Below are 24,702 nucleotides of genomic sequence, written 5' to 3'. Positions count from 1 at the left end.
AGTCAAGCAATAGTTTGTTCACAGAGCTAGCCCATTCTATATGTTTCTAAATCCAGCATGAAAAAAAAACATTCTGGATTTGGTCCTTCTTTGGAGAAGACAGGAGAAAACACGCCTCATTGATGTGGCACATATGAGGGCTTATTCTATTGGTTGTGCTATGAAAAGGTCAAAGATGAGTTTGAGTGAGCTTTGAGCACAGCATCAAGGCATCAAATCCAAGCGTTGTGCTCCACAGTGAAACAGTGGCTTCGCAGATGCAAAGCGGATTGGCTGCTCGTTATCAGTAGCTGGCTTTAGAAGCCTCAAAAAAAATCTCCCAGAGACGACATGAAGAAGAAACCTTGAGAGGAACCAGACTCGTTACCCTCCCACAATGGTGTACTGTTGAGTCAGTACCGAGTGTGTTGAAATGATGCTACGAGCAAATTCTTTATGAGCAGCCCCCAGGTAAAAATCTACAGTATCCAGGTGAGAAGAAAAGGCGAGACTTGGGCATACACTGTTTTGGCGGAAGTGCAATCTTTAGAGTATCATTGTGGTAGATCATGCATAGCAATGTTTCAACAGTCTTTAGGGTATCCTTATGAAATTACCTACAAGAATCTTTAGTGTATCCTTATGGAATCATCCACAATAATCTTTACAATATCCATGAGAATTCATCCAAAATAATCTTTAGTGTATCTCCATGGAGTTATCCACAACCAGCGAGAAGAGCGTGAGTCATAAGCCTCCATCAGGCAGGTCCAGGGGGCTAGACGAGCCACAGCAGTAAAAGTGTGTCAGGATCAGGCATTGACATCACATCAGGCAGCAGGAGTATACGGAAAACGATAGAGAGAACAGATTATCAGGTGGTACACTGGTTTAAAAGGTTGTACATTATGATCAAATGGGGACTCCGGCAGGTCTAGGTATTACAGCATAACACCAAAACGGAAGGTAACACAGACATGAGGGCCTGTCAGGGTCCAGGTATGAAGACAAGACTTTTGGATACTTATCAGACTTAACAGGAATATGTTGCTTTGAGAAAAAAAAGAACAAATAAAGGAAATCCAACTGAGCAACCAAGCACTTCCTTTTTGAGTTTTCTGAAATGCTTTGACTCATTTGGCCATTACACATGCTGAGATAAGTCGTTATGCACAGCTGGATTGAGTATGTAGTGATTAAATGGGGGCAGAGTTTGTGGAAGGTTGCGGGAGGCAAAGCCTCACACGCAGGGATACAGAGGATGTGCAGGGGTGGAGAAAATCAGTAGCATAGGTGCCTGGGACAAGCGGATTATGTGTGTGGGCTCTTAGTAGGCTCAGTAGGCTAGCGGTCACCACTGGCTTTTTTTTCCTTCTTCCCTCCCTCTTTGAGCAGCCAGAGAAAGAAACCCCCTTTCTAGATATAGACTTTGACATAATACTCCTTTATTAGTTTTAAACAATGATGTAACCAATGAGATGGCTCTAACTATGTTGAAGGATAACACATTGCAATAAATGCTCAAGCTAAATGATTACATGTCAATCATCCAAGCAAACATTTCACATGCAACATGTTCAAATACTTTCTCTTTTGGCTGGAGCGTTTTTTTCATGCTGATATTTAAATTTTAAAAAGTGGATCACGTGACATCCACGCTGTAACCATAACAACGCCACCGCCTAGATAACACAAGTAACTGAGTAGAAGATATTATTAATTAAAATAATAATAAATCGTTTAGTCATAGCAAAGATGAGGCAGCTTGCTTGAGATTGGGCCGGAAAGAAAGAAAATTAAGAGGAATGGTTGAGCAACTAAACAGCATTTAGACCACTGTATGCAGCTGAAATATCGCAGATTGTACATTATGTTCCTCATAACAAGACTCATTTTTTTTCCACCAGACCTTTCCTCCATGTTGGTTTTTCACACTTGCCGATCTTGCGGTCTAATTGGTCAGGAGGTAAAGTGCAGATGATGTCACTCAGAGGTTTTCTCAAATATTTATCTTTTTCAAAGTGAAAAGATCATATCATGATTCTCAAAGACATTTCTGCAATACATGATATGTATATGTATATGTATATGTATATGTATACCTTTGCTGACAAACAGCTATCGAAACAGTAGTGTTTCAAATGCTTTGCCTAGGACTACAGGTAAAAAGGGAGCTGGAGGATGAGAAACATGTGCCAAGTGTGAAAGCAGTTTCTTTCTCTGACTCTGAAAAGCCACACTGGTGTTCATTTGTGTTCCTTCTTTCGCAGTCCAATTCCTGTTTGAACGCTTTCTTTTATGCTGTATTTCATTTCATAAATGTCTTATTGCTGACAGCAGTGGAACTAGAATTTTTTTTTAGAAGAACATCAACTTTCTCCAGTTATTGCATCTAAAAAGAGCAATCTTCTGATTGTCAGTACTTTCATTTTTTATTTGTTTTATTTTTAATTAAATCTTTTTTTTTTTTTTTTTTTTTTTTGCAGCTGATGACTGGCCCCCGGACAGTTACAGAGACGGTTTTTATCTCAGAGCATCTAGTGAGCATCAGTGATAGCTATCAGGATGCAAACAAATACGATTAACAGAAGGCCTCGCACACACACACACACACACACACACACACACACATGCAGCATAAGCTCACTCTCATAATTCTGGCACCACACCTTAATTTTTTAATCTACTTTGCCCATCTGTTGTTTTTATCCAGATTGTGTATTTCAGCTGCTTGGGTCAGGAACATGTGAGCGCTTGTGTGTGTGTGTGTGTGTGTGTGTGTGTGTGTAATGCCATTCGTGAATGATCCCACAAGATTTTGAAAGGAGGAATTAAGCACTTTTAATTTACATCATCTGTACCTCTTTTTTCCTTTATTGATTCATTCACACTGCCGTCAGAATGGCCATAGTGGTGCAGCAGTAAGTAGATTGGACATAAATTAAGTTTTATTTTAGTATTTTAGTGCAGTCAACGCCACTCTGAAGCCTATAGTCACAGGTCACATGGTGTGCCGTCGTGCTCTTTCAGCGATTGCTGCTTGAGGCTTTAAGGATTACTAATTTGATTTCACAGAATACAAATGGAAATTATATTCACACTCACAACTTCCTGTTCTTTGAGTTACCATTTTACCATTGATCTTAAAAATAGTAGTAAACAAATCCCCTTTGCATGTTACAGGCCAGCTCTTTGTTTGTCAAAGGAAAGCACGTTTCCATGTAAGTGAAAGAAAAAAAAAGCAGAAGTACAACACTGAGATCTGGAAACAGCAGGGAGAGAACATGCATGAAGCAGTTGTGGAAAGCCGAGATGAATTTAATACTTCTCCTTTACTGCAATTTAGCCTAAAATCGTGCGTGCTTGAGAGGGACGAGAGTTGTGTGTCGATGCAGGGGAACACTAAAGCTGTGCAGTTTTGTGGGCTGGGAGCATGAAGTATTTGCATGAATTAGCATTTTGAGGCCAGCAGTCATGCAGATGAATCAAGGATGCATTTTTGCTCACTGACTGTCTGAGTGATTGATCCGCCATTGTTAAAACGGACATGTGTGGGATTCGCTTGCGACATCAAGCAATGGGTGTGTGTGTGGGTGGGTGTGTCATGGGGGATTGATGTCAGAGAAGAAGAGGTGCAAGGTTCTACTGCATTCCTCCTCCTGAGCAAAGACTGGCTCGTTATTCTTTCTCAACAGTAGATCACAAGTGAAAAACAAATTTGTTGTAAAGCAGGCATGTCAACTTTTTTTTTACGTTTTTTTTTTTTTTGTGTGTGTAGGAGGACTAACATCAGAGTATGCTGCTTTTATTTATCACTCAAAAATATGCAAAACGGCAGATTAGCCAGTTGACATGAATCTGGAATGATTGACATTTATGCAGGTGTTTTGAACTCTCCGATATTACCCGACACCCCACTGGAAGCCCCGCCCCCTTCCCCAGTCTCATGTTAATAATGTTTTAGCCAGTGCTCTTGTCTTGACTGTAATTAACATGTAAACACCAGTTGAAAGATGCAGTCTCGCTTTCTATCAAAGAGAATATTTCGAGTTCATTAATGTGAAATAAACTTATAGTTTTTTTTTTTTTTTAAAAAAAGAAAACTTTTTTGTCACATTAATAGTGTCAAATGTAACGTTTAGAAATCATTTTTTAATGGTAATAATAATTAGAAAGTGAAAAACACTGTTTGCTCAAACAGCTCGGTCAAGCCTGAAGTTACACTGTTTTGCAATGGTTGCTATGGTGATGTGAACAACTTCTGGAAAGTCTGACCAAAGGACGGCAATCTGGCTGTTTTACTTTCTCCCACAGTAGCAGGGTCATAAAAAGTGAAGGTACATTTATATAAGTGAAACTTGCTTGATTGTAATGGTCGTATCAAAGAGCAAAGATATTGAAAGCTTTAAAATGAAGCCTGTCATAATAAAATTGTGCAACTGTCTCTGTTCTCTCAGATGGCGGTGTGGATTCAGGCCCAGCAGCTGCAGGGTGACGCCCTGCACCAGATGCAGTCACTCTACGGCCAGCATTTCCCCATAGAGGTGCGACACTACCTGTCCCAGTGGATAGAGGGCCAACTCTGGTACGTGTCTCGCATCTCTGCGATGACCAAATAAGTGTCTGTAACACAGCGCTGGTGAATTCTTGAATCTGATTGGTCAGAAGGTGTTGATTCATTTTCTGTAACAGCAGCTCTGAAAGTAGTGCTGTAATTCAAATCACAGGTTTATATTAACGCGCTTATTCTAATACGTTATCGTTTCTATAGTAACGGCTCATACACATGGACTTGTATGGTGGATGATCCACATAGTCTAAGCCTAATAATACATGGATTCTGAAACATTTTTAGCAATGAAATGCATATAGCCATTGATATGGTGAAGTTTTCTATAAGGAGAAGTTTATTTAACATCTATGGAAGGAGTCTCCAGTGTCGGCAAGTTTTCCACCATGGAATAATCTTTAGGACAGAGGACTTTGTGGTTTCTGGTTTCTCAGTAACATGAAAAAAAAATTTTTTTTTCTTCAAGAAAGAGAGAAAATTGAGGCTGGAAAGGGACAGACTGGAACTTGTCTCACAGACGTTCCTATAACAGCAATCCCCATGTATTTAAGAGGTTTTAATCATGAACCTTTTACCTCTTTCTTGATTATCTCTCAGGGACGCTATTGACCTGGAGAACCCACAAGAGGAATTTAAAGCTAAGCGCTTGCTGGACAGTCTAATTCAAGAACTACAGAAAAAGGCAGAACATCAAATGGGAGAGGATGGCTTTCTGCTCAAGATCAAACTAGGCCACTACGCTTCACAGTTAAAGGTAAACACATACACAAATACACACACACACAGCCCTTATTTGCTGTATGCCTCAGAGCGAAAGCACACTAAGCATAAACACATACACAAGCAGTATGTAGGCAGGCCATCTTCCTACACACGAACTAGACGGAGGTGCAGCAAACGAGCGATGAGGATGATGAGAATCTGTAATGGATATGTGAGGAGACATGCATAATGACGACAGTCAAGATGAAACAGAGAGAACGTGTTGTATTTCAGAGCACATACGACCGATGTCCGCTGGAGCTGGTGAGATGCATCAAACATATTCTCTACACAGAGCAGAGACTCGTCAGGGAAGCTACTAATGTGAGTAATGCACACACACACACACACACACACACACACATAAATATTCTTTATGAAATTCTGATTATGAAAGAGGAAGCTTCTGGGTTTCACAGTTGTGTAACACTGTAGATCAGTGTAAATTCAGGCAATATCTCTTAATTCATTTATTGTTTTTTTTTTATATTTAAAACATATTTGATATGCATTTAGATGTAATTCTAGGAAAAAATGCATATATTTCCATTTACATTGTATGCTGACAAAGAGTCAGCATACACTTTAAGACTGTAGTCAAAAACAGACATATGTGTGAATGTGTGTGTGTGTGTGTGTGTGCGGTGATTGACAGTCGAGCTCTCCGTTGAGCGGAATGATGGACAGCATGTCTCAGAAGTACCAGCAGATAAACCAGGCGTTTGAGGAGCTGAGGGTCCTGACGCAGGACACAGAGAACGACTTGCGCAAGCTTCAACACAACCAGGAGTACTTCATTATACAGTATCAGGAGAGTCTCCGAATACAGGGTACACACACACACGTACACTTAAACACACAAACACACACTTACAATTGTCATGTTTTTCATTACTTGGCAATAGGTGTCCATTTAAAAAAGGTGTATAAAATAAAAAAATAAATAAATACACACAGAATATATCTTAATATCAGTTATTTATGATATAAAGAATATTGAAATGCAAATTAGTAATATACAGTCAGGTCCATAAATATTTGGACATTAACAACATTAGTGAATTACATCCAGCACTATTGTCAGAGCTTCTGTTATAGAAAATTAATCAACACTTTCTGACAAATCAGATTTGAGAATTCAACAGCACTGTGGTATTAAACGATTGTTTAAAATGATTTTTCATGTTCAGTAGATAAAAAAAAAGTTGTCTTAAGCATGTAAGCGTGTAAGTGCGTGTTATTGACCTTTGGGTGTGTGCACGTGTGTCTCATAGCTCAGCTATCGAGTCTGGCCACTCTTCCCCCCGCCGACAGACAGCTGCGAGAGCCGAGCCTCCTCAGCAAGAGAGCCACGGTCGAAGCCTGGCTCACCAGAGAAGCCAACACCCTGCAGAAATACAGACTGGTAAATACAAGCGTGCACACACACACACACACAACGCACAAATGTTCCCGTTTAGTGACTCACAGAGTTTATTTTTAGGTCAAGACTGTTTTATGAGATGATGCATAGCGATAATTTCTACAGATGAGGAACTGTAATGAGAGCAACAGCTAGAGGACAGTGTTTTATGAGCAGTCAAAGGGTTTGTTTTAGCTGATAACGCTTTGCTACTGTTTGTCATTAAAGCAAGTATTGTATTGTACCTATATACACGCACGCAGACACACACACAAGGTGGATAGACTTGACAGATCATGTGTCCAGATCCAGTATCTAGATTCAGTAAAAAAAATTTAAAAAATCCAGATTCAGTATCCAAATTCAGTATATCAAGTATCCAGATCCAGACTACAGATCCAGTACCCAGATTCAGTGTCCAGATTCAGTGTCCAGATTCGGCATCCAAATACAGATCCAGTATTCATATTCAGTATCCAAGTAAAGATCCAGTATCCAAATACAGATCCAATATCCAGATCAAGTATCCAGATCCAGAATACAGATACATTAACCAGATTCAGCATCCAAATACAGATCCAGTATCTAAATACAGATCCAGTATCCAGATCAAGTATCCAGATCCAGAATACAGATACAGTAACCGGATTCAGCATCTGAATACAGATCAAGTGTCCAGATCAAGTATCCAGATCCAGAATACAGATCCAGTATACAGATCCAGTATACAAATACAGATCCAGTATCCAGATCAAGTATCCAGATCAAGAATACAGATCCAGAATACAGATACAGTGATCAGATTCAGCATCCAAATACAGATCCAGTAACCAGATCCAGAAAACAGATCAAGTATACAGATTCAGTATCCAGATTCAGTATCCAAATACAGATCCAGTATCCAGATCAAGAATACAGATCAGGAATACAGATCCAGTAACTAGATCCAGTATACAAATACAGATCCAGTATCCAGATCAAGTATCCAGATCAAGAATACAGATCCAGAACACAGGTCCAGTATACAGATTCAGTATCCAGATTCAGTATCTAGAGTAAGTATCTAAATCCAGATCCAGTATCCAGATCAAGGATCTAGATCCAGCATCTAGATTCAGTATCCAAATCCAGTATCTGTGCAGGGTGTGTTCCCATCTCACGTGCAGTGTTTCTATGATCGACTCTAGAATCACAGAGACCAGGATAAAGCATTTACTGAAGTTAGATGAGTGAATGAATGAAAGAACTTCACTCTAGTGGCGGCCCTTTTTGAAACCAACTACATTATCACTTCCTTGCAGCTTACTTCCTGAAGAACTGCATACAAAACACTGCATATTAAACATGATTTTTTTATTCTTCTACCAAAACTTCTGCTTTGCTGTAGCAAACTAGCAATAGGACAACCCAGTCTAAAAATGTCATGATTTCTTGGTATTAATGGACCAAATGTGTGTGTGTGTGTGTGTGTGTGTATGCTTTCAGGGCCTGGCAGAAAAGCACCAGAAAACACTGGCATTGTTGCGGAAACAACAGACACTGATACTCGATGATGAGCTAATCCAGTGGAAGAGACGTCAGCAGCTCGCCGGCAACGGAGGGCCACATGAGGGAGGACTGGATATCCTGCAGTCATGGTACACACCCTAACACACACTCGCATATAAATCACAAGACTACCTGAAGGAGGATTAAACTTTATACAGTTATGGGACACACAAAACAGTAAACAGCCAAAAGGAGTGCAGGACACATGGAACAAAAGTAAAGAAATATTTGTGTGTGTGTGTGTGTGTGTGTGTGTGTGTGTGTGTGTGTGGGTGGGTGGGTAGGTGAGTGTGTTTTGGAGAAAGGGGTATTTCCATGGCAAAGCAGCTTTGACATTAATTGTGGAAAATGCACCACGGCACTTGTCAATGGGATGCACAGCGCATGTAGCTGTAATTATCTGAGCACGGCAGGGAAGAACACTGGAGCACTGGTCATTGTTTTCATATTGTAAACATCAGCTTTTCCCACCTTATTCCATATGGACATCCTGCAGTCATAATGCACACACACACATACACACTAAAACAACAGAGGACTGCCTGAGGAAGGACTGGTATATATATATAGAGGAATAGGCATTCTGCAGTTGTGGTATATATATATATATATATATATATATACACACCCACCCACACACACACTCACACAAAATAGGATTGGCTAAGGCAAGACTGGACATCCTGCAGTCATGACACACAAACACACATAAGCAATCTGTTTCTTTCTATCATCTCTTTCCCTCATACACCTTGGACTCTTTAACTGCATATTCCGACAGACTGAGAGAAATCGAGAGCGCTGCTCTAGGATACCAAACATGACAAAGTCTCCATGGAAAAAAAACTGAACAGAAATCCTAAACAGTCTATCTTTAGACTCTGTGCTAAGCCACTGTTTTTAGATTTTAGTGTATTTTGAGCAATATTGACTGAAATCAGTCAAGCCTTTCAACATGCTCCCTGCCTGCAATCAACACACAGAATCAAATCACAGCTGTCAAGCCATTTAATGGGATTGTTCATGTTTGCGTGTGTGTATTTGTGTACATGCAGGTGTGAGAAGCTCGCAGAGACCATTTGGCAAAATCGGCAGCAGATCAGGAGGGCAGAGCATTTAAGACAGCAGCTGCCAATCCCCGGCCCCATTGAGGAACTTCTCAATGATCTCAACAGCACCATCACTGATATCATCTCAGCGCTCGTCACCAGGTACGTGTGTGTGTGTGTGTGTGTGTGTGTTTGCAGTACAAATTTTCCCATGACAGGACTATATGAAAGCTAAACATCATTGGCTTCAGTTGCTTTTAGAGTTCAGTTTAAAGTACTCTTATTTGTTTTTAAACTTTTAATGGTCTGGGCCAATTTTACATTTCTGAGCTATCGTCATGTACAATCATTATCAGCTCAAAATCTGAATTTCAGCATGGCATTAAGGACAACTCAGAATTTCCAAAAAAACACCTCCTCAACTCAGAATTCCTACTCAGAATGTCAGGATCTCCTTAACCTAGAGTTCAGCACATGCCATCATATCAACATGGCTGCTCATACCGTCAACAGCAAACGAAGTAGCACTTCTTTAGTTTGAAATGATTTATACTCTATATATGAGCCTTTGCTTTAGATCAATCAATATACAGACATATTCACTTAAATCTCAGTGATTATACAGTTTTTATATACAGTGATTATACAGCTGTTTTGAGGAGGTAAGATCGTTGCTAACAAAACTTTGTAGTCCACTTTGTAGCTCGAATGCGCAGAGATCAAAAATGACATAATTCCGAGTTAAGTCGAAGGCAGCATTAATCCTGCTTCTTTCTGCGTTGATATCATGCTAGAAAAATCTACGTAAGTTCAAGGTCAGAAATGCATGAAACTGAAACGCACCTCTGTCTGAGTGGTGCGTAAATCTGTAATTACATATGAGGTCTGAATGTGGATATGTCCATGTGTTCAGTATTAAATCCTCACATTCACATACACGTAATTCAGCTCGACCCGAAGCGATTTTCTCCAATGATTCTTCTGTAAAATAGCGACTATGACAGAGTGTAATTCAGTGTGGATTCACGTTTATTAGCATGAAAAGACTGACACACTGAGTGTCATGTCCTGCTCCATTCAATTCAAGAATGTGTGTTTTGGTTTGGGTGTGTGTTAGTGTTATATCAGGTGTTTATCCTGTATGTATGTTTTTTTTTTTCCTCAGCACCTTCATCATAGAGAAGCAGCCGCCTCAGGTGCTTAAGACTCAGACAAAGTTTGCGGCTACGGTGCGTTTGCTAGTGGGAGGAAAACTCAACGTCCACATGAACCCTCCTCAAGTGAAAGCCACCATCATCAGCGAGCAGCAGGCCAAGGCGCTGCTAAAAAACGAAAACACCCGGAAGTGAGTTCTGCGTACATGCAGTTCATGAGATAGACACCACGCCAATTTATACGCTTGTATTGCACACACACACACACACGTACACGTACACTTACACAAGCACAGGAAGCTTTTGTACAGAAGCAGCATGATCTCCTTAAAAAGCCTAATTAAAAACTTTATCAAGTTTTAAATTGTTGTAATTCAAAGTGACATAGTCTCAGATTTTAGGCCGCAAATACTTTGAATCTGGTGTTTTAATAATTTTTTGTTTATCAAGACTAAAGACTAAATTGCTATTTACTAAAGACTAAAGACTATTGCTGTGAAGACTAAAGATAAAAAAAAAGACTAATAAAAGCCTTCTCTCTTCCTCTAATTATCCGCTCTTTAAAGTAGCCCTATGCAGACTAACACTAAACACTACACTCTAGTCACAGTCTAGGAATTGGAACGGACTTTCACATAACAAAAAGTGTGGCAGATCACTCTTCTCTCCAATATGCCAGTTCTCATTTGTTTAGTTAGCACAGCCGAAGTGTAGTTATGTCCCCTTTTGGATCAGACAACTCATCCTCTAGACTCTAATTCAGTTTAGTTAAAGACCTTGCATAAAAGCCCGAAGGACACTTGATGAGAACGTCTTTGTAGCAATCAGATGGAGTTCAAGATTAAGAGCATTGACGTCCTCAAGAATCTTTAAATGTTTGTTGAGTTTGCTGTCCATCATTTTACCTAAGCTTAAACTCTGTCTTAATCACCTTTTTGTCTGTTATTGCCTCAGCACATTCAGCCACCCATTCAGAAATTAATCATTAAACTGTTTCTCTGCATTTCAGATAGAAATTATTGCAAAAAGAGAAGATAATGAACTCACTAAGCATGTATTAACCCATGCATTTTTGAAGACCCAATTCCACTTGGTTTCTGTGTGAAATCTGTTTGGTCCACGTGAAAAAGTTTACTTTGCCTTAAGAGAACCCACGTGTGAACCACGTACTTGAATGTGATCTGCGTGGATGTGATCCATGTTGAGTAACACGATTAGTTGAACTTCCTGTTTCAAGTTTAACAATGGCAGGGAAAGACATGTTGTGGTCCAAAGTGGAGACAGAGTGTCTTCTAGATATATAGAGTAATGGCTTGGCATGCAAACATTGAACTATTTTTCTATGGAAACACGCAGCTTTGACTGAAAGACCTCACCTAAACCGTTGATCAGTATTGAGCAAAAGTAAATAAGCAAAGGGCTCCCAAGTGGTGCAACAGAAAAGCGTTCACTCATTTCCTTGGCCAGGAGCCAAGGGAGCAAAATTGGCCGTGCTGTCTGGGTGCGAGGGAGGCATACTTCCTCTCCCCTGTCAATAAGAGTGACACTAGCCAATCATGGGCATCTGTGAGCTCATGTCTGTCTTATGAAAGAGGAGAGCTGGCTGGTGGGTGGGAATTTTCAGGTGACCACCCTGGGGATAAAATGGGGAAGCAGAAATGAACCAAATAATAAATTAATTAAAAAAACTTTTTTTTTTTTTTTTTTTAAAAAAAAGAAACACACAGCAGAAGTGACAGTATGCACAATCAATCCATGGTTCAGAAGAAATGTGTCTGTGTGAAAACCTGTGATGATGATTACCTAGACAAGTCCAAAATCTATCCTAGGTGCTGATGTGAGTCTTCAGGCCAAGTGTAAAAATGTCCTCAGTCTCTCAGTCCATATAACAATCTCTCTATCTCTCTGCCCTTTAGTGACAGCAGTGGAGAGATCCTGAATAATAACTGTGTGATGGAGTATCACCAGACCACAGGCACCCTGATTGCACACTTCAGGAACATGGTGAGTGAAACAAACTGGGTTCGCCTTCAAACCCGATTCTATTAGCAGTTATTTCTAACAAGGTCATTGAGATGGTCCATAGTGGGCTTTGCCGTCTGTTTATCATTTCCTGCATCTGTGTTTTATATATAGACACCTCATATAAAGACCAGAAAAAGAAATAAGGCCACTCAAGTTGACGACTTACGACTAATTTGAAAGCAAAGACTCCAATTTGCATTTCCAATTTAATGTTTTTTTTTCATACGAGCTGCAGAATAACAGAAGCTCTTCCGCAGGCCGGCTCAGATAACATCCTTGAGATCAGCTGGTGTGATGTAGCTCATTACTAAAATACTCAATCCTTCACTATGACTCTATTTGCTCCTCAGTCTTTGAAGAGGATCAAGCGTTCAGACCGCCGTGGGGCAGAGTCTGTAACCGAGGAGAAGTTCACCATCTTGTTCGAGTCACAGTTTAGTGTCGGGGGCAACGAGCTGGTTTTTCAGGTCAAGGTGAGATTAAACAGGCAACTGATGTGATTAATATAAACACTAGAAAATAGGAGCCCCCATATACACACACACACACAAATGTCCTGCACCTTCAGATTTTCTTCAGAGCATATAACAGATCTAAACACTGTTCCCACAGTCTTCACTCTAGGCCTGTGGTTGGTGACTGTTAACCAGGTTACCACGGTAACACCCCTCAATGATGGTTAAAAACTAGTTTACCGCCGATAAAAAAAAAAATAAAAATAAAAACGTATTCGTATTGTTTTATTTCATGCAAATCATACCAAGACACTAGTATTCCCACACGTAAACACAATCCTGCATTGAAATCCTACATTAATACCACATTTATTGTACCTAGTATAGATGAGTTGTTCTCGAAACACGGCTGTTCAGCTGCACTGGCTGAAAGCGCTTGGGGTGGGCGGGGCATTGTGTGCCAGGCAGATATTATTACTAGTCTATAATAAAGAATCATATAATTAAAAAAAATAAAACTGACTGTTCACACCTTTGTCAGTTTTCAAAGCTCAGGTTATGGCATTTATTATAGAGCTTGAGGATGGCTGACCTGAGTGCGTGGACCAGTCTAAGTGAGAGTGACCTTTAAAACTGAGTGTAAACTGCTGTGAATTGCACGCAAATAGCATGGACCAGTGAAGCAAGCATGCAGAGAAAAAGTTGCACATAAGAGCACTTCAATTGTGCGAGCACTGAGCACTGAGACTGTGTGCTTCCTTTTTTTTTTTTCAATTAATGTAGGAGAGCCATGGCCTAAAGAAATCTTTATTTTATCATTATTCCGATTTAAATTGAAAGTAAAACAAGTAAAATTGAAAATGTGTTTTTATGAGGTTTTTTCCCCGCCTTCTTTGATAGAAGTTACCGATTATTATAATTATTATTATTGTTATTATTGCTATGTGTGTAAACATTTTGTGAACCTAAAAAAAAAAACATAAAATCAAAATAAAGTAAAGCAAAGTAAAAAAAAAATAAATAATGGCCTTCACTCTTTTTGAAGTCTGTGTCAAACTTCACCCCTTCCATTCACCCAGTTAGCCAAATAATATGATTCTTTTACCGGCACAGGCCCACTTAGCACTTTGTCAATCTGGCCATTCAGCTGACCAGTTGATTACCCAGTATGATGTGAGCAATTGAGCTGCATTTATCTCTCCTTGTTCTGTCTGCACTCTCGTTCTCAGACCCTGTCTTTGCCTGTCGTGGTGATTGTCCATGGAAGTCAGGATAACAATGCCACAGCCACGGTTCTATGGGACAACGCTTTTGCTGAACCGGTGAGTTCTGGAGAACATCAATACTTTCATGCTCAGTCACTCTCGAAATTATTACCTTTACAAGCACAAGAGCACTTAAGCCTTATTATGTTTGACTCAGAGAAATGGCAGAAATGTTCTGGGTCAAAATGACTGTACGTGGTGAGTCATCGTTAAGTGGGTACAAATAAACACGAACCCAGTACCGAGGAATAACAGGAGCTCAGTCATAGTTTTAGTAATATGGAGTATTACATTCATTTGCTTATAGACAATAGACAGAGTCACACAAATAAATCTATCTATATGTCTAAACACTGCAGATATGGAGATTGGAAGCAGCAACTTCTTCTTGTTGTCTTTCAGGAGATTTTTAGCATGTCTTCATGGACAATCTTCACCGCTTGCTTCCACTTGCACTGCTTACTTAAGTATTGGTGTTATAAAAAATTAAACCTCATAATCTAATCCAGATTTTTTTATGTACAGTACACAGTGTACATGGGCCAGGCATGTTGATATGATTAATCTAACTTTGCGTAGATTGGCAGGATTGGTAGAACAAAAAAAAAATCTGGATTAAATTACAGTTACAACACAGAAAAATGATTTTTTTTTAAAGAAGAGTCTGACCTAAATATCAAAATTCAGGTTCAGCGTTTCAGTTTAAGGGCATGATCAGGTGGTGAAATCCCCAGCATGAATTGATTTTTTTTCTTTTCAATGTAACCTTCAAGGCCTTGATTAAAGCTCATTGAATACTCAACACTGCATGCAAAAAATGTTTATTTTTCAAGCAATTTTAATTATTATAACTACAGCAGTTATTTGTTAATTCTATAATAATAATAATAATAATAATAATAATGTTGTCAGCTAAGCTAATGGAGCTTATATGCATTTTTGTCAGGTAGCTTAGTTTCATAAATGCATAACAAATTAATAACTGTAGACGATTATCATGAGTTTCAAAGATCCTGATGTCATCCTCCATATGAGCCATGAGATAAAAATCTTTTGGAATGCACATTGACTCTCCAGGTTGAACACATCATGCATTTGAGCTCTATTTATTGCTGTAAACTCCTTGCTGTCACACTTTTTGCATCTTGAATAATAAAACTGAACAAATCTGTACAATGCCTTCCAACAGTAGTGAAAAGTAATTCTGCCAAACTGAAAGCATAATATTATGCCTGATATGCCTTGGCATAATATGATGTGTACTCTGGTCATCAAGGATCCAGCAGTGTTAAAGCAACTTTCAGAAGTAATAAAAAAAAAAAAAAAAAAAATCAAAGAATCAATGTAGAACCCATTTATAGCCTACATTATGTAAGCTTTCTGTCCTAAAATATTTATCTTCTTTACTTTATCTATTTCCATTTTATTTATTCTTTCTCCTAGAGGAATATAGTACATAGAGCGTAATAACCAGCATACAAATGAACACATGTTAAGATTGAGAGAGGAGAAGAAACGAATGGAGAGAGAAGAGGAAGGGGAAGTAAAAACAAAGAGGGGAAAACCATATAGAGGCATTTAATAATGTATTAATATCCAGAAAGCTAATAAAATCATAGTAATAAAGTAATGTCCTCCAAAAATGAAAGTATGAAAGTTCTTGTATCTGCTTGCCGTCCTCTCACACTGTATGGCCAAAAACATGTGGGCTCCTGACCATCACACCCATATGTTGGCCTTTTGAAAACTGTTGCCAGAAAGTTAAAAGCACACGCTTGCCTAGAATGTCTTTGTATGTTGTAGTTTTAAGATTTCATTCCCATGACCAGTATATTCCCATTCCAAAGTTGACCCCCCACGCCCACCCCCTTTGTAACAGCCTCCACTCTTCTGGGAAGGCTTTCCAGTAGATTTTGGAGTGTGGCTGTAGGAATTCTGCCCATTCAGCCACAAGAGCATTAGTGAGGATGTCAGGTGAGGAGGCCTGAAGTGCAGTCAGTGTTCCAGTTCATCCCAAAGGTGTTCAGTGGGGTTGAGCTCAGGGCTCTGTGCAGGACACTCGAGTTCTTCCACTCCAGCCTTTGCAAACCATGTCTTCTTGGAGCACGTTTTGAGGCAGTGTCATGCTGGAACAGGTTTGGGCCTCTTAGTTCCAGTGAATGGTGATCAATTGTGTGCTTTCGCCTTTGTGACAACAGCTTGGAGAAGGCCCACATATGGGTGTGATGGTCATATCGTGTATCTTACTAAGTGATTTAAAAGAGAACTTCTCTTTGTTTTAGTAAAGCTCCTCATTCTGACTATTTTTCTGATCATTTATTCCCTCATTTAGGGCCGAGTTCCTTTCCTCGTTCCTGATAAAGTGATGTGGCCACAGCTGTGTGAAGCTCTCAATATGAAGTACAAGGCAGAGGTGCAGTCGAACCGAGGGCTGTCTGAGGAGAACCTGGTCTTCCTCGCTCAGAAGGCCTTCAGCAGCTCCAGCTCCAACCCTGAGGATTACCGGGGCATGACCATGACCTGGTCCCAGTTTAACAGAGTACGAGACTACCTCAGTACACTGCATACACTTCAGCAAGGAAAAACGTAAACCTGATCATTATTAAGTCTCACTGTGCAACAGAATAATGACCTTAGCGATATATACACATTAATGGAAAACTACTTTAGTGTAACAAGAATCACTGTCAGTTTAACCAGGTTAATTTAAATGATTTAATGCAGTGATTCTCTAAGTGGGATCCAGGGAGCTTTCACAGGGTCCGTGAAGCATAGGCAGGGTGTCAGTGGGGTTTTTTTTGTCCCAGTGTTGTTGTTTTTTTTAAGAATTATGATATTTATTGAGTTTCTTTAGTTGTTATCCTATTTAAATGGCTTGAATTAAATGGCTTTAATCCAAACGTCAACGAGTCAGAAAAAAAACAACTCAGTGTCATCTTGGACCTAATGTGTTCTGTGGGATGAAAGTTCAGAAATAAAATGGCTCTAATAAACAGACAAAAAATATTGCACCCATTTAAATAAGGAACCTATTTAGGTAGTGCGATTATTTTCATAAATAAATCCATATTGAGAGTCCATGGAGTTTCTTTTTATAGTTAAAGGTGTCCCTTTTAACCTGATTTCCATGGTAAGTAATTTATAACACACTGATTTAGATTTAAGGTGATATATGATATTAAGCTCCTGTTTTCAAGATTGGGATAGTGAAGCCCGCTGGCACATGTGGGTGTGACAGAAATATTCTCAGTATTTTTGGAGTGGCAAAGAGTGAGGTAATTGTAATAGCAGACTGGGTTTAATAAATTTATTTACATCCAAACACCCTAGTAATAGAGTGTTATTCCATTAAAGTATGCTTATGGACCATATAAAAAGCCATTTAACAAAAGATTAACAAATTTCTAATGTAAAAACCTGGGAAGTGCATCAAGTCATCTCCAGTCAAAAAGCAAGAGTGACCGTTCCATGTGTTCACCCCTGACTGTGATCCCAACAGCAATGCAATTTCTAAATGGCCATTTCCGAAATGATTTAATCCTAAACTACGCTCACCCATTTGAAACTCCCTGTATTAACATTCGCATATCAGTCGTTATTTTTACGCCTCAGTAAGCACGCAGAGCATGTTTCCCCTGCCGAGACGCGGACTGCTTTCCATTAAAGTGGTTTATGATTACCAAGCGAGGAAGCCTTGATGCTGCTGGTTTTAGATATGCAGACCTTAGGCAGTGCTTGCCTTTGAAACGGCCTCGTGCTGCTTTGGAACAACTAACATTCAGTGTTCAGGACAGACTTTTTTTTTCTGTTGACACATTTGGAAGTCAAGGTCCAAAAAATGCTTGCTGGAAGAACTGCTTTATGCATTTAATATCACACTTTTCACTGTTTCTCACAGGGTGCATGATGAAATATTTACAACCTATAGTGTCAGTTATCCTTTATACAAAAACACCTGACATGCACTTCACAGTTTTATATATAACTCAGGGGAGGGGATGTTTTTTATATATTTGTGGGGACTAAATGTCCCTACAAGGATAGGAATATCTGATAGTTTTGATCTTTGGTTTCTCCGTATGAGGAAATCTGCTTTTGTTTCTTCTTCTTCTTTTTCTCCCCACAAAAACTGCAGCCATTATTTAAAAAAAATGAAAGAGCCAAACGTTTTCCTCTTGGTTACTAAGGTTGCGGTAAGGTTTAGGTGCACATGCATTAATTAGCTGCATTAATAATTATGTCAATACAAGGCCCTCGAAAGGATGGTAAGACAAATGTGTTTGTGTGTGTGTGTGCGTGAGTCTTGATTTGCACACTGTCTTCTCAGAAATGCAAGATAGAAAGCTTAATGTCCTTACTTGTGCTCCATGACTTTTCACCTAGATTACTGATTATAAGCAAGTGAACATCAGTAAGATGAACATGTCCTCGGGTAGCTGGTAGTCATGTGTGTATTTCATAAGCTTCAAACTTCACTTTCTGTTCCAAACACGCACACAGACACACAGAAAGCTGTGACACATGCAAACTACATTTAAGTTCATGCTAACAGTGAATTGCAACATTAATAAACCTTTATCTTATAATTTTATTTTCTATATGTGCATCCAGGAAAGCCTTCCAGGTAGAAACTTCACATTCTGGCAGTGGTTTGACGGTGTCATGGAGCTCACAAAAAAACACCTGAAGCCTCACTGGAATGATGGGTAAGACTCGACATCTGCACTTTGTAAGATATGTCAAAGAGCTGGGTTACATAATCCGACAGTGTAAACTCCACCTGCAGCAGTGTTACATTCTCCAAATAAAGCCTGGATGTGGCTGGGGAGGTTTCCGTGAGGTAGTGAACTAGAGTTAATACAGATTTCAGAAATAAATTCTGTACTATAAAGATTTATAATATAAAACTACAATGGAGTATGTTGGTGCTTTTCCTGTTTACCTTAGCTGACAGTGCTTTGGACTAGTGAGAATCCGAGTTACTGAGAATTCTGTTTATCCAGCAAAAATGATTGGCTTGGGACTTACACAAGAGATGGCACACAGTCAGTGTACATTAACTCCTCATTGAGCAACTTGCTCTCTAACCTAGCCTTCATGGACTGCACTGTTGTTTTAGCCAGGCTGGACTCCACGTGGAATCAGTTTACAATGCTAATAACACACAATTACTGACTGATGCAGTCAAGATCAACTGCATTTAAGCCATGGCTTCTCAAACTTTTTGCAGCCAGGGACACCTTCCAGAGTAAAAGAATTTCCAAGGACTGACTTAGAATCACAACACATTTAATTTTAGGAACAATAGGGCAACTATGTAGCTTATTCATGTAAGGAATAACACACTCCAGACCACCCGGTTATACGAAAATAATCCATGCTTCATGTCAGGTTATACCACACCACTCCGAAGTGGATTATTTTTTTGCACTGCACAGTCTGGAGTGTGTTATTCTGCTTATATCATAGCAATGTGCCAACGATTGCAAAATATAATATATTAACGAATGACACGTCACACATTTTAATGGTTTGTAGTTAGATTTAATGTTGTGGAATATCTGCTAGACAAGTTAGTCTCTGTTATGTTATAGCAACAAAGCTTGCCATTTTATCGAGAAACCAAAAAAAACTTCACCACATCAACAATAAAATGTTTTTCTTTGTTACACACATTTTTTTTTAAATCTACTTCTTGTTAGTCTTAGATTACGTTCCATCCAGATGTATTTACAGCTTCCTGATTTTATTCAAATTGCAGATTAAAGTTAACATTATTCATGCCTGTTTTTTTTGTCGAGTTTTAGATTAACCCCTTTCATTTCAAGTGACCAGTCAACCATAACAACCATCATACTAGTTTATATTAATCTTCACCAAAAAAAAAAAAAAAAAAAAAAAAAAAAACTGTTTATCATGGACTCCCCAGACCCCACTTTGAGAACCAGCATTCCACAGTCCCCTCATTAGTTCCAAAATTGTAGGAAAAATACTTTCTACATGGATTTTCCTGCCATCTTCGAAAACCCCACTATAGCGGCTATCTTCCTGTAGTGTACAGGAAGTGATGAAATCAGAACAGGGATTTAGGCAACTGGGAAATTTTTAAGGTTTAGGCTATACTTTCTTAAAATCACATAGAACAGAAAAATAACGTTATTAAGCAGCTAAGCTGTTTTTTAAAATAACGGTTTCACTCTGAACCAATTTAGAGTGATTTTGATTACGTTCAATGGAAAATCTGTTTGTTTTCATGTTTAATTTTTCTTTCCTGTAGCCTGATTCTAATACCTGTAAGCCTGTAAGTAACAGTATTAATCAGATGACCTCTTTAACCATTTACAGAATTTGTTGCCTGATATAATAATTGAGTGATTTGGGTCAATATTTTGTGATCGAAAAATAATAATTGGTCTATTTAAGGCACAGAATGACTAGAAGGTTATTTACATTGAAGGGGTAGCATTAAGGATGTATGTCAATAAATCGCATTACATCTGTGGAAAGTACCTTTTTAACCTTTGGACCAAAATGGGTTTGAAAATCCCCCTGTCCTAGCAGGTTTCGATTGTTGCACCCAGTGTCGAATGCTCCATTCACACGAGTTCAGGCACATTAATTTTTAGCTATTGGACAAAAATGGAAAATAATTTGCTTACACAGCAAACCAATTTAGCAATACTGTATGTTGGGTAACACCACTACATACCACTTTTGTTTGCCTTGCCTGAAAATCATTTTTATTACATTTGTTATCCTTCAAAAGTATCTGAGCTTCTTTATTAATAATGTGCTGTTTGTGTGTGTCTAAGGGCAATCTTGGGCTTCGTGAATAAGCAGCAGGCTCAGGACATGCTGATGTCCAAACCTAATGGAACGTTCCTGTTGCGCTTCAGTGACTCTGAGATAGGAGGCATCACAATCGCATGGGTGGCAGAGAATCCCAACAAAGCAGGTCCTGCTTGTTTCACTGCTTAATGTGTACTTACACGAGTCGAATCTCGGCAGCTGATGGTTTAGGGTCAGTGGCAGTGTGAGGATTTGAACTCTTAACCCTCTAGTCACTAAAGCAGAACCTTAATTACTGAATCATGTGTCAGCTTTACATTTAAAGACTGCTGAATATCACAGGACCAATCACCAATCTTTACTTCATAGAGCTTTCATAGTGAATAGTTATTATTGCTGTTATTATTTAAGACTATAAACATACAGACGGGTGACAAATTAAAGGAAAAAACGGTGGCTTTTATGCTCTCAGGGGCATTTATTTATTTTGCTGGCACGCTTGTCTCCTTAGATGAAAGCATACAAATCAATACAAACGTCATCTGAACAACACCTTTAACCTGTGATGAAACATTTCTATCCTGATGAGCGTAGTCGCTTCCAGGATGTCTCCGCCCCCCATCCACAGGGCACGAGGGCTCACTGAATGGTTTGTTGAGGATGAAAATCACATGCTATGAATTTCACAGTCACCAGATCTCATCCCATGGGAGCTTTTGCAGTGACATGTTAGACATTCCTCTCCACCAATATCATAAAAACAGACTAAGGAAGACTATTGGCGTTCATCTCTCCAGTACAGTTCCAGAGATTTGTAGAAATCTGACAGCTTGTGGGGGACCTTCACCTTATTAAGACCTTTGTCACTTGTCCATATATCACAGTCCAATAAAAATAGTCTTTATACCTATTGTTTAAGTGTCAAAGACTTTTGAAAGTGAAACAGGAACCGAATGAAAGCTAACGTATCTCTTAGTGCTGCGTTTACAAATTTTAAAAAGTTCTCTGACCATATGGCATTATTGAGACACGATTAAATTCCCACTGTGGAATAGCTGAATCTGTGCTGTAGCCATCTCATCCCTTAATTTTAATTTACTAAAAACATGGAAAACCTACATATTGTGTGTTTTAGTAGACATGGTTTTACGGTTGCTATACAAAACCGATGTTGTTACGCAATCAAAAAAACTCAGCGATTGCGAAAGCTGTTGCACCAAAGCTGATTAATGAAAAAGGCATAGTAGCCTAAATGAGCAGGTAAATAACTCCAATATATACTGCGGTAACTCTTTGGCAAATCTCAGGTAAACTCCAGCCGTTTTTTTTTTTTGGTCACCACTGCACAACTTGCTCAGTCGTAGTCAGTAATAATAGTTCATATTCATTAAGAACTCTTAGTCACGTCAGCCATGTTATTTAATCAGTGACACACTGTGTATCAGTAGAATTGCATAAACTTCAATAAATCATTGTGCTGCATAACCACATTTCTCACTAAAAGAAATTAGCTGCCTTTCAAAATAGGTTTTGTATTTTTTTTGAAGCTCACAAAAGCGTCCCTGTGTGTGCTCATAAGTATGTGTGCGTGTGTGTGTGTGTATGTGTGTTTCGGCAGGTGAGAGAATGGTGTGGAACCTCATGCCTTACACAACCAAAGACTTCTCTATTCGCTCTCTGGCTGACCGCATAAGTGACCTGAACCACCTGCTGTTCCTGTACCCCGACCGACCCAAAGACGAGGTCTTCTCCAAGTACTACACCCCTCCACTGTGTACGTCGTTCTGTTCTTATCTAACTGCGTGTGTGTATGTGTGTGTGAAAGAGAGACAGAGAGAGAAAGAGACTGACATAAAGAGAAATGTAACTGCTAGTGAATGACTTAGCTCTGTCAAAACATTGAATTTTCTGTTTTTATTCTTCTCATTCAAAAGACTACAACTCAGACCTCCATTCACTTACAGTTAGAATAGGCAGTATAGAATAGTGCAGAAAAGAATAGTGCAGAAATAGTGTAAAAAAAAAGAAAAAGTAAAACAGCGTCTCTTTCTGACAGAGCCATGAAGCACTATATCTCTGTTTCTGTGATACAGATTTGTAAGACTAGGCCCTGACTGACCTGCATGCTTTTTTTAGCTGAAGACAGCTGGTGCCCTAGGCCCTAGGTTTTCAAATCAGAGTTCAAGGACCCTCGGGGATCAATGAAGCATAGCCATGGAGTCAGATTTTTTGAACACTGGTTCAAATCACAACATTATAAAATGTATTATATTTATTATTGAGTTATTATAGTTATTAGCCTGTTTGTCTTGTCACTTGAGTTGAAGGGGTTTAATCCAAACTTCAGTAACTCAAAAAAAAAAAAAAAAAAAAAAGAAGAGTAGCCTACAGATAATGTCAACTTGGACCTAGTGTGTGTATGGACTGTAGTCTAGACCGCTGCTGTCAAGTCCATGACCATGACTAGTCTTAGGGGGGGTCGAGGCCAAGTCAAGATCGAAAATCGAGTCTAAATGAAAAAGAGATTGAGTCAAGATCTAAACGCCCATGCCTTCACTTCAACTAGTTTGATTCATTTGTGCAATGCTTTCTGAATCTTGTACTTGTATAGCTGTAAATGGGAAATAAGTGCTCAGACTGTTACAAATGTCCCTGAGTGGTCTTAATGGTATTAAAACACATTGCATTAAAATAATTTCCCTGCTGAGGGAATTACTGATGTTTTTATAGAAAAAGGCCATCTAAAGTTTGGTGATGAATTGTTCCTTTGAGCTGTGTGTGAAGTGTGCTCTTTTCCATTGTTGTTTTCCGAGTTCTAGGTGAACTCAATGACAACTGACTCAAAGACTCAACTCAAAGACTCCCTAATAAGCTGCTTTATTATTCCTTCTTTTTCTTCAACCTGTACAGCGAAAGCAGTGGACGGCTACGTCAAACCGCAAATCAAACAAGTGGTACCAGAGTGAGTATCCGCACGTTTTCCCTCTTTTTTTGCCTTTCTTATGAATGCTACTTGTGAATGCTGATTGTTCAGTAAAAGTCACTGTGCCTTTATTAATGTCCCGAGTGCTAATCCATCAGATAGGCTAATTGCACGCTGGCATATTGGCGCCGGTTCTCCACTCCAACTGAGAGGGAAGTTAGCGGTTTCCGTGGAGACCTCATACTCCATAATCGTATCGTTACCATCAGAATACACTAAGCCACGTTAGCGGCATTAGTCCGTTTAGCAAGCTAGTGCTTCAGCAGGTTGTTAGCATGTTAAAAACACATCCACTGGTGTTGAGTCTCAGCAGGAGATGGACATTCTCAGCAGCATACATGAAAACAGTTAGCACGGTTAGCTTCATTAGCTGTTTAACGCCAGCTCCTGATGGAGGCAGGACAGTGCCAGCCTGCTAGGGTGAATTACAGAAACACCATTCATGTGCAGAGGAGTGTTGATGGATGTTGCTGTTGATGTGTGTGTGTGTGTGTGTGTGTGTGTGTTCAGGTTTACGACGCCTAATCCAGACCCAGCAGCAAATCCAACCTACATGGATCACGCGGCATCACCAGCTGTCAGTCACCCGCAAAACTATGGCATCTACCCACCAATGTGAGCCACAACATGAACCATGAACTGTTCGGGAGGCACATTTGTAACATTTGCAACATTTGCAAAATCAAGTGACACCACATGAAATATTATGAAAAGAAATAAT

General features: G+C 39.3%; 1 protein-coding gene across 7 annotated transcripts in view; it reads left to right on the top strand.

The window, feature by feature from the left end:
- The window catches only part of stat5a (signal transducer and activator of transcription 5a), an 80,515-nt gene that overhangs the window by 53,187 nt on the left and 2,626 nt on the right, over window positions 1-24,702 (top strand). For 5 of the 7 annotated variants that reach the window (XM_053239306.1, XM_026916395.3, XM_053239308.1 and 2 more), the window contains 17 exons: window positions 4,437-4,564; window positions 5,147-5,303; window positions 5,546-5,635; window positions 5,967-6,141; window positions 6,586-6,716; window positions 8,199-8,350; window positions 9,317-9,472; window positions 10,476-10,655; window positions 12,381-12,468; window positions 12,840-12,962; window positions 14,174-14,266; window positions 16,542-16,748; window positions 18,821-18,915; window positions 21,022-21,164; window positions 22,617-22,772; window positions 23,909-23,960; window positions 24,492-24,596. In XM_053239306.1, the coding sequence (XP_053095281.1) occupies window positions 4,437-4,564; window positions 5,147-5,303; window positions 5,546-5,635; window positions 5,967-6,141; window positions 6,586-6,716; window positions 8,199-8,350; window positions 9,317-9,472; window positions 10,476-10,655; window positions 12,381-12,468; window positions 12,840-12,962; window positions 14,174-14,266; window positions 16,542-16,748; window positions 18,821-18,915; window positions 21,022-21,164; window positions 22,617-22,772; window positions 23,909-23,960; window positions 24,492-24,596 (2,231 nt within the window). Of the gene's footprint in view, window positions 1-4,180; window positions 4,317-4,436; window positions 4,565-5,146; window positions 5,304-5,545; window positions 5,636-5,966; window positions 6,142-6,585; window positions 6,717-8,198; window positions 8,351-9,316; window positions 9,473-10,475; window positions 10,656-12,380; window positions 12,469-12,839; window positions 12,963-14,173; window positions 14,267-16,541; window positions 16,749-18,820; window positions 18,916-21,021; window positions 21,165-22,616; window positions 22,773-23,908; window positions 23,961-24,491; window positions 24,597-24,702 lie in introns of all 7 variants that reach the window. The other 2 variants (XM_053239307.1, XM_053239311.1) reach the window with 1 other exon arrangement.

Source organism: Pangasianodon hypophthalmus, chromosome 13, assembly GCF_027358585.1.
Source record: "Pangasianodon hypophthalmus isolate fPanHyp1 chromosome 13, fPanHyp1.pri, whole genome shotgun sequence".
NCBI classification, from domain to species: Eukaryota; Metazoa; Chordata; class Actinopteri; order Siluriformes; family Pangasiidae; genus Pangasianodon; species Pangasianodon hypophthalmus.
The sequence above is the reverse complement of the archived record's forward strand: the minus strand, read 5'-3'. Positions and strand labels throughout refer to the sequence as shown.